At 39.1% G+C, this 17118-nt stretch overlaps 1 protein-coding gene across 1 annotated transcript in view; it reads left to right on the forward strand.

The window, feature by feature from the left end:
• Positions 1 to 17118, forward strand: part of F13A1 (coagulation factor XIII A chain) — a 177826-nt gene that overhangs the window by 40899 nt on the left and 119809 nt on the right. Inside the window, exon 4 of the mRNA XM_019710859.3 lies at positions 12735 to 12986. Within this exon, the coding sequence (XP_019566418.3) occupies positions 12735 to 12986 (252 nt within the window). The remainder of the gene's footprint in view (positions 1 to 12734; positions 12987 to 17118) is intronic.

A 17118-nucleotide genomic window follows, 5' to 3' on the forward strand; every position in this document is an offset into this window, starting at 1 on the left:
AGATTATTCTATTCATCATCAAATTTTTATTGATAGAATGATTAATTGATATCAGTATGAATTCATGATTTCTTCTTTAATTAAATGGCTTACTGAAATATGTTACTGTCATTAATTAATCTGATCTTCAAATTGTCCTAGATTTTGCCAGTTGGAAACTCTTCCAATTGGCTTCAGTATCCTTTATTTCCTTATCTGGCGCAAGATGCTTTAAGCTCGTCTTATATTTTCTCTGCCACAGATCTGGAAACCATTTCTCCAAAGAGCTCTGTTTTCTTTTAATAGAAAGTGGTATTTAGAAATCAAGATATGGGCCCTAGGCATGTTTATTGCTATTTTATCTCCTTTCGGTATTTCCCAATCTAACCCAGGTTAATCTCATTTACCATTGTTTCTGCCTCTATAGTATGTCTGTGTTTACCCCTGACCCATGACCCCTGAACTCCATAACATTTCTCATTCTTGAAGTTTCTCTTAATTCATACCTAAAGAGCCTCAAGTGAATATGAGTGTAGGGCCAATAATAGCATCACTCACAAAATGATATTTGGTAATCTTTACAACGTGCCAAAAATGTGCTTGTGTTTGGATTAGTTTTCTATTGCTGCTAAAACAAATGATCATAATCTTAGTAGCTAAAACAACAAAAATGTATTATTTTGACATAAGTCATAACGACAATAAGTTACACAGGGCTAATGATACCTTAACCAAGTTCTTCATACCTAATTTCTTCTCTCATGAAGGAATCAATGGAATTCAGTTGCGAATTGCTAGCTGGTCCTAGTATTCCTGGCCCAATGTTTGGCCTGAAACCTGGAAAGGTCTTGGAAGGATACGGGGTCCACTGAATGGGAGCCCATCCCCCTCTCCAACTTATATGTAATGAATGAATTCAACTATGGCAGTAGTAGCAGTAAATATAGAGGTTAGAGGAAGTATAGCTAGTCTTATCAGATATTAACATTTTAACAAGAATGAATTTACTAGAATGTTGCCATAACAGTGAGCTGAGAATAATTCCCTCAGAATGAGTTGCTAAATGGCTGTTTTTATGGGGTGCAGTGTGGAGATATTTGTTGACTAGGAGCTCCCAGGGAAGGCAGGCCTAGAGGAAGTCCCAAAGTAAGGATTCTTTGGCCACTCAGCAGACAGTGTGAAACTTCAGAATACATGTTCTGAGTTTGGAGTTAAACCTTGGAGCTTATGAGTATGACAGATGTTTTAAACAAAGTTCCCTTACTGTGCCACTTTTCCAAAGGACTGGACTTGGGTGTCATTCATAGAAGGCCAAATTATATCTCTTTGGTCCACAAATAAAGAAGTATTCAGCAATGACCTTTATTTTAAAAGAGTTTAGGCACATCAGTAGGTAACAAGTTACAGGCAGAAATGAGGGAAGACTGGACTATACCCCAAGGCCTCTGGGAGATGAAGAAGAGCAGTCACCTTCTCCCAGTAGGTGTCCCTAGGCAGGGCTCCACTGGTCCAACCTAGAACACGGTCCCTTTACATCCTTGTGTTTAGACAAGGTCTTCATGTTCACTTGTGAAGTTGATTTACGTCATTTATGAAAACCAGGCTTGAGTACAGTTCTTTTTATGATGTTTTTAAATGTAAACAGTGGTCAGCTCGTGAAGCAACGATGCACGTCTATAATAAGCAAATGGACATCCACACATAGACATATATATGAACTAATAAAATGCAATGTGAGCATCATTCTTTCTGCCCATCCTTGAAGTTCTATCTTTGTTATGTCTTTAATAAAATTGCTCTTGACTCCACCAGTAGTCCACTGCTTTTGGTCTGTCACCGTCATGTGGTAGAGTCTTCTGACTTGAATTACAATCTAAACTTGGATGTTGGATCATAAACTCACTGAGCACAGGAAGAATATCACATAGGTCTCATATATTCACCCCTGTCATCTCCAGGCTAAGTGCTATTACTTTGCTCTATAAGCACTAGTTAATATCTGCTTAAATAAATGTTTATTGAGCATGCATTATCAATATCTACAGCAAACTAATAACAGATAGACTGCATCCTAATGCTTAGAAAATTTCCATGTTGATTTTTGCTTTACTAACAGTTGGTTTAATCTCTGGCAATGCAAACTCATTTAACACTTGCTGTCATATATTGCATTAATATATATTGCATTCCAAAGACAGGCAAATATTTTGGTAGAATTACCAATGATTTGTCATTATTCTCGTTGTTGTTGTTGCCTTTAAGTTATTAATAAGAATTGACTGTTCTGTGAAAATTTCATCACAGCTCGGTTTTATTTGGAAAACATTCAGTTAAACTTCTGATCTTATCTTTTTGGATAATGACACTGTTTTTCAAGTGTTGCCATGATTTTAACTAAATGAGTCTTTCTTTTAAGACCCTCAAGTCTCAGTCTGCTTACATGGTGGATAAAATACAAACAAATGGTGCTTTGGCTCCATAGAATTGCCATTTACTGGGGAAGTTTAATGCTTGTAGGAGAGAGTTTCTTATGGCATGCTTCCCGAAGCTGATTGACAACACGACAGAGGCGGGCCTCGAAGCTGCTGGCTCTTGTATCTGGGCAGTGATCCCTATTTTCAGTCCAAAGTATGTCCCTACCCGCACTGAACTTGCCTTGGGCTTCCAGAGCCCATCTCGAGGGTGGCAAAACCCCGAGAAGTGTGGAAACATCCTTTGTCAGTTGAAAGTGTTGCTTAACAGTTAGAGTGAGGAGGGACAAAAAGCTGATATACAGTTTGGTTTATAATCGTGAAACCCATCAAAGTACAATAAACTAGACATTGTGACACCAACATCCTATCACTTTCTTCACATCTCCGGATCCTAGTAGATTTCAACCTCTGTGGATTGATAGACCAACAGAGCTTAGTTTAAACTCATGCCGAGAAGGGCTAAAGATTGCCCAAAAACAATTGTGACATGGATAATCTTTGTATTTCAAGTGGCCACATTTTTATACCATTTCGCGTGGTATAAAAGTTTCACTATTCCCAATGTCCAGTTCTCTCCCATCTGTTAAAAACAGCTGTTAGGAAAGGTTTCATATTATCAGAGTAGCAAATGTACGCAAATGTATCACCTTTCCCAGGGATAAAAGCATATTAGCATTATCTCTAATTTGTCCTCTATTGGGAGGACTTTCAGGATCAATAATCAAAATGGAAATATTATGGGAAGTCAAGAGATCTTCATAGCAATCTCACACAGCAACCAAAGTGATTTTTGTTTTCGAATAATGCAGTCCATGCTTCTTTCCTAAGTGATTATTTTCTACATCAGAATAAATTCTACAGTCCTACAAACAGCCTCCAAGGCCCCACTAGATCCCCATCACCTACTGGTGTCTCTGCTTCTGGAGGTCACATCAACCTCCTTGAGCATGCCAAGTATTGCCTTCCTCAGGACCTTTGCACTGACTGCAATGCTCTTCTCCCAATGTTTACACATATCCTCACTTCTCTTACATGACTGCTCAGATGTCACCTTACCAGCATGTCCTGCTCTGGTCACTCTCTCCTAATTAGCACATCTACCCCCATCACTCTCTGTCCCCTTAAGTGGCTGTATTTATTTTTTTCATAGCACTTACATCCATTGATATAATATATATGTATTTGTTTATAATCTGTTTACTCCCACCAGACTGTATGCTCCATGAACGTATCTGTGTTGGTATCACTGTATTCTCAGTACCTAGAACAGTGTCTGGCACTTACACGGCACTCAATAATTGCCTGTTGAATAAATCCCTGAGCCATACCACACCAGCAGCCACCTTCTTCACTGCCCATGTGGTCACACTCAGAAATAAAAATAAAATAGGTTTAGTAAGTTTTCTTTGATGTTGTGACCACTGACAACATATAATAATGAGAATAATGATTATTTGTTCAGTTCATGACATGATCTTCACATATATTAAGTAATATTTATTATTTAATCCTCATCTTTTAAAATTGTATTTTTCAGATGGAAAATAGTCTGAGGGGTTCATTAGCTTCCCCCATCACAACTGCTGGACCAAACAGACAGAGGTTCAAATCATTGTTCAGCAATTTGATAGCTAGGTAACCTGGAGTCAGTTACTTAAGTTCTCTGAGTCCCAGTTTCTCCAGATGCAAAATGAATGTAAGTCTTAAAGTCGATATAGAGTGTCAGTACAATATCTCACACATTGCAATGTCAGGGTCCAGAGCATAAAATGAAAACTCCCCTAGTTTTATAATGAACAGAAGTTTATTCAAAACAATTGGTTATACTGATGAGAGAACACCTAAGATGCCAAATAAGTGACACAGTGAGGCAACCCAGGAATTAGCAACAGGGAAAAAAAAACAAAACTGCCCCCACACCTGCAACAGCGGGTACACGAAGGAGGAAGTGTCACCAACACCCAGCAACCGTCCCTAAGACAGCAGGGGCTGGCCAGCTCCAGGGAGAGCTGGGAGCCATGGAGGTGACTCAGCCTCTCAAGAAGCAGAGAGAGAAGGGGAGACACACCTTGGCGTCTCCCCCTTCTGTCTCCAAAGCCTCTCATTGTCTAAACCTAAGTAGAAGCCAGAGGGTAAAGGAGCCTGGGAATGGGGTTTCCTGTGGATCCAAAAAGAGCTTTCTGAAGTGTAAATCTCATCAGGCCACTTAAAGCATCTCAATGGCTCCTGCCCCGTTTCCAGCCCCTCCCTGGACACAGCCTAAATGCCTGTGCACAGTGTCAAAGGTCCCTTTGGTTCTTAACCTGCCCAGTCAGCGCTTTTCCTGCAACAGGTGTCTGGAGTGTCTCCTTGCTCCCTTAGGCTCCATGCTTTCATTGTTCCCGCTGCTGGGAAGGCTCCTCTCCACATTACTCACCTTTAAGGTTATATCTGAAAGCCACATTCTCTGAGGGGTCCTCTCCGACTTTTGTAGGCAGTTTCTGGGTTTCTCCTGCAGCCAACAGTTGCGATGATTTATGTTTCAGAAGCCTCCATCATAGCTTGTTCCTCACGGCTCGTAATCCCAGCCAAAGCCTGGCATACTGTAGCCACATTTAAAATGTGTGTCGGATTCACTAAAGGAGCTCTAGAGAGAGTCCTGTTTCACAGGTGAAGAAATTCTCCTGTCTCAATCTGCTCATGCTTCCTCTGAATTTTATCTCCTCTCCTTTCCTTCCTCTCTGTGCTGCACCCTGAGCCACAGCTTCATGTCCACGAGTCCGGATCATTGCCTTGTGAGCCACCGAAGGTGTGCGCTTCTTAATGCTGACGGTCAGCATCAGGCGGTAGCCTTATTATGTTTTTCTGAATCATTCAGTCTAGCACAGTGCCCGTTTTGTAGATATTTTGCAAAATTACACTTTACTCCAAAAAAGATTTCAAGAGAATTAGGAAGGATTGAAAGAAAGGTGAAATAAATTGAAGATAGATAAGACACCTTAAAGAGTATCTATCTTCAATTCACCAAACATTTACTAAGCGCCTACTATGTCCTAAGGGTCATACAAGCCACCGGCTATACAAAGTTCAACAAAACTCAGTCCCTGTCCTCAAGAAGCTTCTCCTTCCTTCCCCACTTCGCTGGAGCCACAGAATAAACAGTGCTAGGAAGCTTTCTTCCTTTAGGAAACATCACATATATCTTCCTTTAGGAAACATCAGATGTATCCATCTGTCTATGTATCTATATCTATGTCTGTATCTGTATCTATATCTATATCTATATCTGTATCTGTATCTGTATCTACATCTATATCTATCTACATCTACAGCTACATCTATATTTATATCTATATCTATATAAAATAAGGTGTGAATAGAAAGGGCAGGTTCCTGGAGGTCCTTATTGAAATGATCTGCTTTTGAACATTTGTGTTTTTCTCCTCTTTGTTGCTGTCATGCAAGATTTCTGTGCCCTTCTGATTGTTTCTTTTTGGTGGTGGTGTTTTATTTCTGTAGTTGGTAACCTAATGTTTCTAGGCGTTATTCAAGGACGTATTCCATCCTGGTCTCTGCACCCTCTCCATCATCAGACTGTTCAAACAAGCTTGCTTCCCTTCAAAAGGCTACTGCATTCGTGCATCCAGCTCCGCCACGAGCATCTCACTGTCACAGTAACACTTCCGGTGCCCATTTGGAAATAGGTCGATTATTTTGAACATGAAAGGTGCATCTTGGGAAAAACAAATGAATCAAGTGGAAAATGAGTTAACATCATGAAATTTACCTTCACCAGCTGGAGACATGCTATATTCATGAGTTCCTCAGAGACAACCCTCATAGAAGAATTCCCTATTAAAGAAAATCTGCAGTTACTAGGTGGAGTCATAGTTCAGCTTAAAAGTATTTATATCTGAATGGAAAACACCTTCTGAAGGAAAAATTTAGAGCTTGAAGCGTTTGTTTCATGGGAAGGGTGCTTGGAATTGCCAACTGGCTTGCTGCAGCCATCTCTTTCCAGGGCTTCTAAAGTCTCTCTGATGTTCTTAACAGGACAGGACATCTGCAAAATGCTCAATTCAGTCCCATTTGACATTTATTGGGCACCCACTCAGTGCAAGGCATTGTGACTTTCTACAAAGACAAATAAGACAATATCCTTAATTCAGTAAGAAAAATAGATATCTAAGTGAATAAGGGGGAAAAGCTCTGTTTGGGGTTTTTTGGTGATCAATTAAGGCTTGCACAACCAGAGCTAATACTACTAGTAAGTGTAGCATAGGTGCCACTTGATTTTCAGATGACATGCCCATGAGATGAGAGAAATAGGTGTGTCCTGACATACAAGCTTCTTCACTTCAGAGCACGAGGGGAAACAGTGACTGACAAGAGTGTATTCTTCAGGTACAGGGACCTCCTTCTCCTCCATGCTGAGTACAATCTTCCAGGTTCTAGATACAAGCAAGACGAAGTGTGAATCATCCTCTTAGCAACAATATTCAACCATACCAACCATACTATATGTTAATGGCAGATTTCCTAGACTACTGGGGCTCCGAATCACCACATGGGACATTGCGTTTTTAATATAAAAATATTCCAAAGCCATCAGCTGAACTATGAAATTAATTTTTTTAATGCAACACATTCCTCTGTGAGGTACTACCTATGTAGGGCTTTGACTGCAGTGGGTTCTCAAGTCTGAAATGAATGGCTGAGAGTAAACTCTCCCCACGGTCACACGTAACTGAGTCTGAGCTGGAGGTAGATTTCTCTTGCCAACTTCTAAGTGACGCTGAGATGTAGAAACCATACAAAAAGCTCAGGCCCATTGGAGCCAAGGTCAAAAAAGAGTAAAATCTTAAAGTAATTAAATATTTTTACTCTCTTCCTCCTGATTCTAGGCTGGGGAATTAAGGGGTTATGGTAGGTGCATTTCTCTGTATTCACAAATGTATATATAAGGAGAGAGTGAGACTAAAGAAGGCACAGAAGCATTCCAATATTGGCACAGGGTCCAGTCAAATTTTGCCTTATGAATAGTATTTCTGTGGCCTCAAAAATAATTTACAGATTAAAATTAGCATTTAAACAAAGAGCATATGTTAATTTCTAGATCACTTGGCAAGATGGCACCAATTTTAGATAAGTGTGAAAGAATACAATTGGTAATTATATTTTTTAATGTTTGTAGTCCAATTTCAAAGACTACATCATTAAAAACAAAATAAAAATCCTTTCTGGGATATTATATTTCCTGCTTCTATTTTTCTTGCTCATAGTTTTTTAACACAAAAGTTATACAATTTGTGGGGGTAAAAACAAAACAAAACATCTATCCAGGCATTTCACACTTTCAGTTAACATGTGCATGGTTGTCACCTGTGTAGGGCTGCATTTCACATCCAGATTTGGCCAAGGATAGCTGATGGGCAGTCATAGCTGCTGATGGATGGGTGTTCCAGAGTGTAGCCTGATTGTGGTTTCAAACATGCCACTTCCTGAGGGTGAGAAGGGCTATTTAGTGAAATGAAATACTACTCTGTCACAGCTTCCTTACTCACAATTCAATCACGGAAAATTCTTCCCCAGTGCTGTCATTGAAATCATTACATCCAGAATTAAACATGGTGTAATAGAGCAAGCGACAATACCCTGAGGTACTATTGACATGTCAGGTCTTACATTAATAATCAGCTTTTCCATACAGTGAATATGAAAAGGCCTGCCAATCTGTGTTCTTTTTTTCCCCTTTGGAATGAATGTAATCACTGCCTGTTCCTGATTTTCTTCCATACTCTGGTCTGGCGCCACATGGCCGGACCATACATATTCTCTCTTCAGTCACTGACACCACTTTAGAAACCTTCCCAACTCAAATCCATCTTAGCCCTGAGACCTTCTTTGCAGGCTCCTCTCAGCCAAGTTTTCTTTCTCACCACCAGTTACTAAGCCCTTGGACTCATACTTCTTTCTGTCTTACACACCTACTACCACCACAGTACATTCCCGCCCTGCCTTCTTGCCTCATAGCCCTTCAGATTTTCCCACTTCATTCTTCTCTTGGCTTCCTTCATCTCTGTAATCCCTCCAGCATCCTCCTCCTTGTCGCCATGGAGGCAGCATGATGCAGAGGACGGAGAATGGCCTTCACAGTGCAGACACCTTGGTCCACGCCCTGTCTCTGCCTCTGCCTAGTTACTTGATGTCCTGCATGTGACAACCTCATGGAGCCTCAGTTTCCCATCTGTGAAAATTCCCTCATAGGGTTTGTTGTAAGGAGCCCGGGAAACAAATCTTTATTCCTGTCACTTTATTCCCATCTCTATCTATGTGAACTACCTTCACAACTCTAAACTTTTACAGCAACAAAATTGAACATTTTTGCAATGTATAATGAAATCAATAAGAACTTACAACCAATTTCCTACATCTTCAACATGGTCTGAGACTGTGAGGATTTAGCTAGAAGACATTAAGGAAACTAGATGTTGACCTAATAGTAGTTCAGTTGTTTGTTATTAGTTAAATAACAAATTTCTCTTTGGAAGGAAAAACTAGGTGATGATATTTTCTTCTTAGGCTCAAGTCTTAGACTGTGTGTCTATAATAAATCACCACGTAAATAAATAAAATGTAAAACTCTCTAAGGCAGAAGTTGTGAGGTTTTATTGTAAGGGCCAGATACTAAACATTTTAGGCATTGCAGACCATATGGTCTCTGTCACAGCTTCTCAGCTCTGCTGCTGTAACACAATAAGACACAAATAAGTGAGCTGGACTGTGTACCAGTAAATCTTTATTTACACAAATAAGTGGCAAACTACATTTGATCCATGGACTCTAGTTTGCCAACTCCTGCTCTAAGGAATGAATGGAGATTATGGTGACCATAAATGATTCAAAAACTCAGAATTTATGAGTGGAATTTAGATTTCAGGTGATTCTTCAATGATAATTCTGGAATTATTAAGGCTTTTCAGTTAATAATGAACATCATCACTTTTGGGTGTGTGTGCATGTATGTGTGTGGCAGGGTGACCTATAGAAGTCATCTGACAGAAAACAGTCAGCTCAAGATTTGGAAATCTGGAATGAAATGGCCTTTGAAAGTAGATTTGGGTTCTATAGATTTGTTGGGCTTCCTACTGCGGGAGCAGAGAAAGGACCACCTGGAGGAATCAGAAAGCCAGAGAAAATGGGGAAATAACAACAATAATAATAACTGTGATTTATTGAACTGCCCTCCTCATCATAGACTATGACCACAATTACCCACATTTTATAGAATAAATAAAAGGTTCAATTGAAAGAGGCTAAGACTTTGCCCACACGCACATGGTAAGTATCAGAGGCAGCTTTCCCTTAGGTCATAATAGTTCCCTCAACAAAAGTGACTGGCTTTCCCTGGGACAACCACCTTTCTTCAGATTTAGAACCTGAGGGGGTAAAATTGCCTCTTCTTCCTCCTATCTTTACTTTCCAGTAACTGTTGAAAACACAAACAATAAATATCTCCTGAGTCAGCCCATATTCTGTGCCAGGCATAAAGCTTTCATTATATTATAAAATCTATTTTCTTCCCATTTCCAGAACTAAACAGAAAAAAGACAAGGGAATTGGAGCTCAGCAATTAAGAAATGTGCCCAAAGGTGCGCCAATAGTTAATTTTGGTGTCAGAACTTGAACATAGTTCTCACCAACTCCAAAGCATCTTCTATACATACAGCTGCTGTGGAGCTTAGGGGTTAAACTTGCAGGTTCTCTCTCAAGCCAGACTGACTAGGTTCAGATCTCAATTCCACTATTTACTAGTTTCATCACCTTGAACAAATTGCTTAATGACCAAGCATGTCTGAATTTCCTAATTTGTCAAATTAGGATGATGGTAATGATTTCTTTCCCACCGTTTGTTGTAAGAAATAAAGCAGTAAATAAATAGCACAAGCATTGACTTTTCCCACAAACTCCATGAGCTCCATGAGCACAGGAGTCTATCTCATTCACTGTTGTATTCCTAACACTTAGAATAATGCTTAGCACATAGCAGGCAATATTGTTGCATGAACAAAAAATGCTCAAACAAACTAGAGTATTTAAATTAGGTCGTGAGTGGGTTCAAAGCCAGCATAAATAAACATGGATTTCCTTTTTCTTCACTTTTGTGTGACATGAATTTGATAGGTCAAGTTTAATATGAGTCTTTGAAATCATAATTTGAAGTGTAATAATGGAAGCCAGTAATTGTCTTAGTTATTCCAATGCTCCCCACAAAAGTGGATGTTAGTACAAAGCTGATGCTCAGGCTCATAGCACATAGCATCAGACACATTCTCCTAGCTCTTTGCTATTCCTGAACGAACATCCTTATGAAATTCATCTTTAAATTCCTTTCATTCTTTTTTTTATCTGAGTCTGTCATTATCACATAGATTTATCTCTGAAAGTTTATTTTTATTAAACTTGTGTCATATTTAATACTGTGTATTTTAAATCCAAGCCAGTATTCAGTGGCAACACCTGTCAGAAGCTACTGTAATAAATGAATTTAGCTGGCAAGATTGCCTTTGATGTCTACACTTCAACAGTGATGGGGGTTCCAGAGAGCAATGATGCCTCCGGAGAAAAGGAAAACCTCAACCCCCAGTTTTAATGTGTGCAAGAGGAGTATGCACAGGAAATATGGGGAAAGAGGTGCCTTTGGAGCAAACAGCTTTTGCAAGTGGAGTTTCCTGCAGACTTCTTGGAGGTTGAGCCCCACATAGACCAAGAAAACCACCTCGACACTGTCCACCTTGGCAGAAAACCATTTTTAAAGCTTTATTGATTTCTGATGATATTCATTCTGAGTGGTGATTAACTGATACCACTAACACACAGCAAAATATTGGGGTTCTAATCTTTCTTGTACTGTGTTAATTATTATTTTCTTTAAGTTTAAGCATCTCACAAGATTACACAGCAGTAACTTATGCAACCACCTCCTCAGAATGCTCTGTGTCTCCAACAATATACCTATTGAAGAATAAAGACCTCAGTAGTTGGAGATTCCAAATAAAGCAGCATTTTTGTTTGTTTTCATGTAGAATCCTCTGCTTGTTTCATGTAAAACAATTGAAGTGAATGGATAAGTTTTGCTCTTGAAGTTTCTTCTGCTTACAATCAAAATAATTTGCTAGGTTTGAAATGTAGCTTTCTTCATTTGAAGAATCAAATGTCTAATATCTTTTGGAAAAGTTTGTAAATGAAAAGATTTGCTCCAGTTTAAATTATTGATGCATTTGATTATCCTGTAAATTAAACTGTAATTTAAAGAGTTATAAAATGCTGTGAGTTTGACTTTTTATATACAGTGAAGACTTCGATTTTTCAGGAACCCATTGGTAAAATGTAGTTTAGAAGTTAACATGTGAAATAAGAATTTGGTCCAAAAAGACAGTAATAAAGAAAAATAAAATTTACCTGAGATAGCTTATATATAAAGTATGATGAGCCTGGAAACATGGTAAAATACCCTGATGTTTAATCTTCTTTTGAAATAACAGCTGAAAATTTGTTATGCATGAAAAATTATGTGCACAGCATCTCGTATTTTATGTCATCCTTAGGTAACATTATTACCCTCATTTATTGATGAAGAAAGAAAGAAGGAAACAGGGATTTGTAAAGGTCAAGTAATTTGCCAGAGGTTTCGAGGCTAAGAAAGTAGCAGAGCCAAGATTCAAACCTAGATAATTGCCTCTGAAGCCTGAATTCTTGCCCATGACATATGACTAAATCATTGAGATTGGCAATAAACACATATTTTGGTTGAATGTGGAAATGGTTACGTAAAGCATTCTATAAATATAATCTTATTATAGGTCATACAACAAATAATAAAGTTATATTCAAAATAAACAAAAAACATTTGCCTTTTGCCCTTAAAAAAGCAATTCTACTTTTTAGAGGGCAGAATTTCAGGGAAGGATAACCTCACAGTACCCTATAAGTTCCGTGTCTGTTTCTGCAGTCCAGATTAGTATTTGTACATCTTATTTGAATTCATTGGCTAACCAACCAATAAAAATCCCTATAAGTATTGTTATATTTTTTATCTAGACATGACAAATCAGAGCCTTAAAGAAATTAAGAAAATGGCCTACCATCATGTAGCTAGTTGGTAACAGAAATGAAATTCAGCCTATGTCTTATGGTGTCAAGTCTAACAAATTATTTTCCACCTTCAGCTATAAGATGGCAGAGTGAAAACAAAACTGGTTTGTGAAATCTACTCAACACTGTACTTCTTTCTTCTCGTAGGTCGCTACCCTCAGGAAAATAAGGGGACCTACATCCCAGTTCCTATCGTTTCCGAGCTGCAAAGTGGCAAGTGGGGGGCCAAGATTATCATGAGAGGGGACAGGTTCGTCCGTCTGTCCGTCCAGTCTTCCCCGGAGTGCATTGTGGGGAAATTCCGCATGTACGTCGCGGTCTGGACCCCCTATGGAATCCTCCGCACCCGCCGCAACCCAGAAACCGACACGTACATCCTCTTCAATCCGTGGTGTGAAGGTAAAGGGCAGGCATTTATTTTACTCATAAAAAATGTTTCATATGTGTACAATGCATCTTTTTTTGGAGGGATAACAACATTATGCTAGAAACATGTTCCTTTTCTACATACACTGTTTTCCATGATTAAAAGACAGAAAAAGATGCAAATTTTATCCTCAATATATACGAGGACAAAACCTGTATACATAAAGTTAATGCTGCTATACATTTATTCCAGGCAATTGAAGATTGCCTGAAGTTGCACAATTAGCTAATTGTGGAGCTATATGTTGATAGCATCATCTCTGTGTTTGCTCTTGCTCTGTGAACAAGATGGACTCATTAAACTTGACTTTCAAAACTATTAAGATCCATAATCTGGCTTCAGAAAAACACAATAAAGTTGATCCTGTCCATAGTGGAGCTAACGTCTCTATCTCCCTAATTCAAGAACAGAAAGCCCTAATGTCTAAAGGCTTCTACATATTTGTTTATATGCATAATGCATGCAAATTTCATAAGCTATAACTGGATGTGCAAACACGGAGCTTTATTTAAATATAATACAGCTTAATCTCTACTGCTATTTTGAGTCTTCTTTCTGTCGGCTGCAGAAGCTTCATCTAGTTATATTTAAATAAACTCAGTGAAATCCAGGAATTTCTCTATCATTCAATTTAAAAACTCAGTCACACACAATATTTTCTCCCCATCCCTATCTCTACCCTTCTATATCTGCCTCCTGCTTCCATACTTGACATCGGGCTACTTTTAAGTTCCAGAGGCAGATGTAAATATTGCAGCAGCATTGGTGGGAGGGGCTCACTTTTAGCTCTTAAGAAATAAGGAGGGGGGTGGTAGATGAGGGTAAACAGGATCAAGTATATGGTGATGGAAGGAGAACTGACTATATCCCACAATGTGATATATATATGATGTAATACAGAACTGTACACTTGAAACCTATGTAACTTTACTAACCATTGTCACCCCAATAACCTTTCATTTAAAATAAGAAATAAGTAGTAAAACATATAAAAGCTTACATGACACAAACTTCTCACATCATTTTACACCTTTTGCATTGCTCTCTAAAATCTTCCTAAATGAATCTATATTATTGCTAATTTTGAATGATCTTTGTTTGTGAGTTGCTTTTGAATCAGAGTCTATCTGGACTTACACATAGATAATAAGTGAACAATGTTTTCTACTCATATGTAACATAAACCTGGACCCTACTGACCTATTCTTTGAATTATCTATTCCAACAGTGTTGGCAGATGGCACCAAGTGAATTCTATACTTCACACCAACCACCCCTATTATCTTGTTCCCAATAATTTTATCTATGTGACAGATGTTCAAGTTTGATGGTAACAGGAGTGTTAACTGGACCATGTGCGGTTCAAAGGTCCACTTCTGTTTATAGTAATCTTGTCAACCAGATAGAAGGCATTCTGCAACTGAGTGAATGGGATGCTGTTGACAGAAATGGAAAAGACTGAGGGGAGTAAAGGTATAGAGACAGACTAAGATTTTGAAATGTTAAGTTGGAGATAACTTTAGATAGCAAACAAATGAAAGTAGTTTTCCTGATATGTGACTCTGGAGATGAGAATCTGAAATGTAAATTTAAGAGTTATCTGTATCTAGGGAGAAAATAGATCAAGAAGATACAGTATCAGGTCCTAAACAACACCAGCATTTAACAATCTGATACAGAAGGAATCAGCAAAGGAGTCTGAAAGGGAGGAGTACATAGGAGGTGGTTTATTGTAAGAAAATTGAATTTTAAAAATCCATACTTATAAAATAAATAAACCAGGAGTTTGTTATTGACTTTCCTTGTATTATAAAAGGAAAATCATATATCTAGTGTCCTAGGATATTTAAAGAATGATATGATTTACACAAACTCTGGTTTGTTTTCCGTTTTCTGGATTACATCATCTGTGTAAAATGAAGTACATGTCTACATGCATTTCAACTTATATGGCCACTTTCATAGAAGTGTAAAGGGTTAGCCATGTTGCCTGACATAGTCATTTTACAGGAGAACCATTTCAGAGGTGGATAGTCTAATAACTTTCGACTACTGATCACTTCCTTGTCTTCAGTTGTATCGATGGTGAGCAGTTTCCAGGTACCTCTGTTCAGAAAGAGTTGCCTAGATCTATAGAGGGCATGGCCCCAGCACTGGATACTGCATTACAGAAAAGGAGCAGAGGGACCTCCCCTAGGTATCACTGGTTGGAGGAAGGTGAGAATAAAACCAAAGTGATCAGTATGAAAGCTGTGGTGCAGGACAAAGATGGTGGACTGGACTGTGATGGTGGCCATGGTGTGAGGAGGAAGGGATGGATTAGAGATCCACTTTGGATTTAGAACAGAAATTGCAGAGGGCTTGAACATGGCAAGTAAAGAAAAGGTTGGAGTCAAAAGCATCTCTGGGTGTCTGATTTGACCAGTTGATGGTGGCACCATTCATTTTCAGAGCTAGGAAGACTGGGAAGTGGAGAGGGAGATCTAGTGGTGAAGCTTAGAGTTACATCTAGAAATGGTAATTTGGTGATATCTGTGAGACATTCAAGTGAAAATGTCAAGTAGGTTCTTTTTCTTTTTTTTTTTTTTTTTACTAGTTTCAGGTATATAAAGTAATGTAATAATTAGACATTTACACCCCTCACAAAGTGATAAACCCCCTCCAATCTGTTACCCCTCTGACATTGTATATAGCTGTCACACTTCCATTGACTCTAATAATACTGAATGTCGCTATAATTATATATATATATGGAGTACAGTCAAGAAGATTCTTGAATAAGTGAATCTAGAGATCAAAGGAGATGCCTGAGCTAAAAATGTAAATACAGGCACTACCAGGAGCTAGTGGGGATGTTTAAAGAAGAAGAAAAATGGACTTAGTACCATCAACAGTTAGAGTCTTGCAAAGGAGAAAAGTCTAGACTGAGAAGTAGTAGCCAGCAGAGGGAAAGGAAATCAAAAGATGGTGTCACAGAGCCAGATATATCGGTTGATTCAAGAAGGCATCAGTTAGCGCTTTGGAATGCTGCTGGTAAATTGACTAGGATAAGGAAATACAGTAGCATACATTGTGGAAATGCAGAAGTAATTGGGGAACTTAAAATGACTGTTTTACTAAAGACGGAAGCCAGAAAGACCTGCATGGGCTGCCTTGTAATGGAAGGTGAGGAAGTGGAGAAAGCAGGTATTGCCATTCTCGTCAGGAAGACTTCCTGAAACTGAGTGGTGATATGAAGATCAAAGGAGACTTTTTTAAAGACAGGAGAGAGTGGGCATAATCTAATGGTGCTGGAGACAAAGCAGGAAAAAGAGAGCTCGCTACTCTAGGAGAGGGTAGTGTTCACCTCTTGGCTTCACATTGGAATCACATGAGGAGCTTTAAAAACTACTGATGTCTCAGTCACCCCACCCACACATTCTAGGTAATTTGTCTGGAGCTTTGGGGTTCTTAAAAAGCTCCGCAGGTGATTCTTGGAGCCAAAGTTGAGGAGCACTGACTTCCGAAGTGCAATTCATGAGGGGGTGGGATCCAGGGAACAGATAGATGAAAGGCTTTGTAGATGGGGCTGTACATCCTCCATTGGGACAAGAGCAACGTAGGAAAGAGATGGGCGAAAGCACGGGTTTTCCAGATTCCACTGACTCAAGGAGGATGAGGTTGTTGCCATTTTATGATTCTCTTTTCCTCAGTGAAGTGTAAAGCAAAGAAATCTGTGGAGAACAAGAACCAAGGAGGGAATATTGAAGGCTTGATAGAGAAGACATAAGAGTTTGAAGTGGGAAGTGGGCTTATTACAGAAACATGGTAGGTGGGTCCTCCCTGCTCCCCAGAACACAATCCCCCCTAATTCCAGGCCTGTGAGAGTCCAAACATTTCTGCAATTTCCTTGGGGATTTCTGTCCTTCTGCCCCTTTTGCCTCTAGGAATCTTATTTCTCCCAGTGCTGACACCAATGCTGCCTCAAACAACAAAAACAGTCCCACAAAACATATGTAAATGTCCAGACATTAACTGCAATGTGGTGTGGAAAGTGAGGGGAGGGAAGATTTACCCTGGTTGTCAAACTTGGAGCACATCAGAGTCACCTGGAGGGTTTGCTGC

Source organism: Rhinolophus sinicus, chromosome 14 (genome assembly GCF_057876585.1).
Source record: "Rhinolophus sinicus isolate RSI-liver-muscle chromosome 14, RSI-T2T, whole genome shotgun sequence".
NCBI lineage: Eukaryota > Metazoa > Chordata > Mammalia > Chiroptera > Rhinolophidae > Rhinolophus > Rhinolophus sinicus.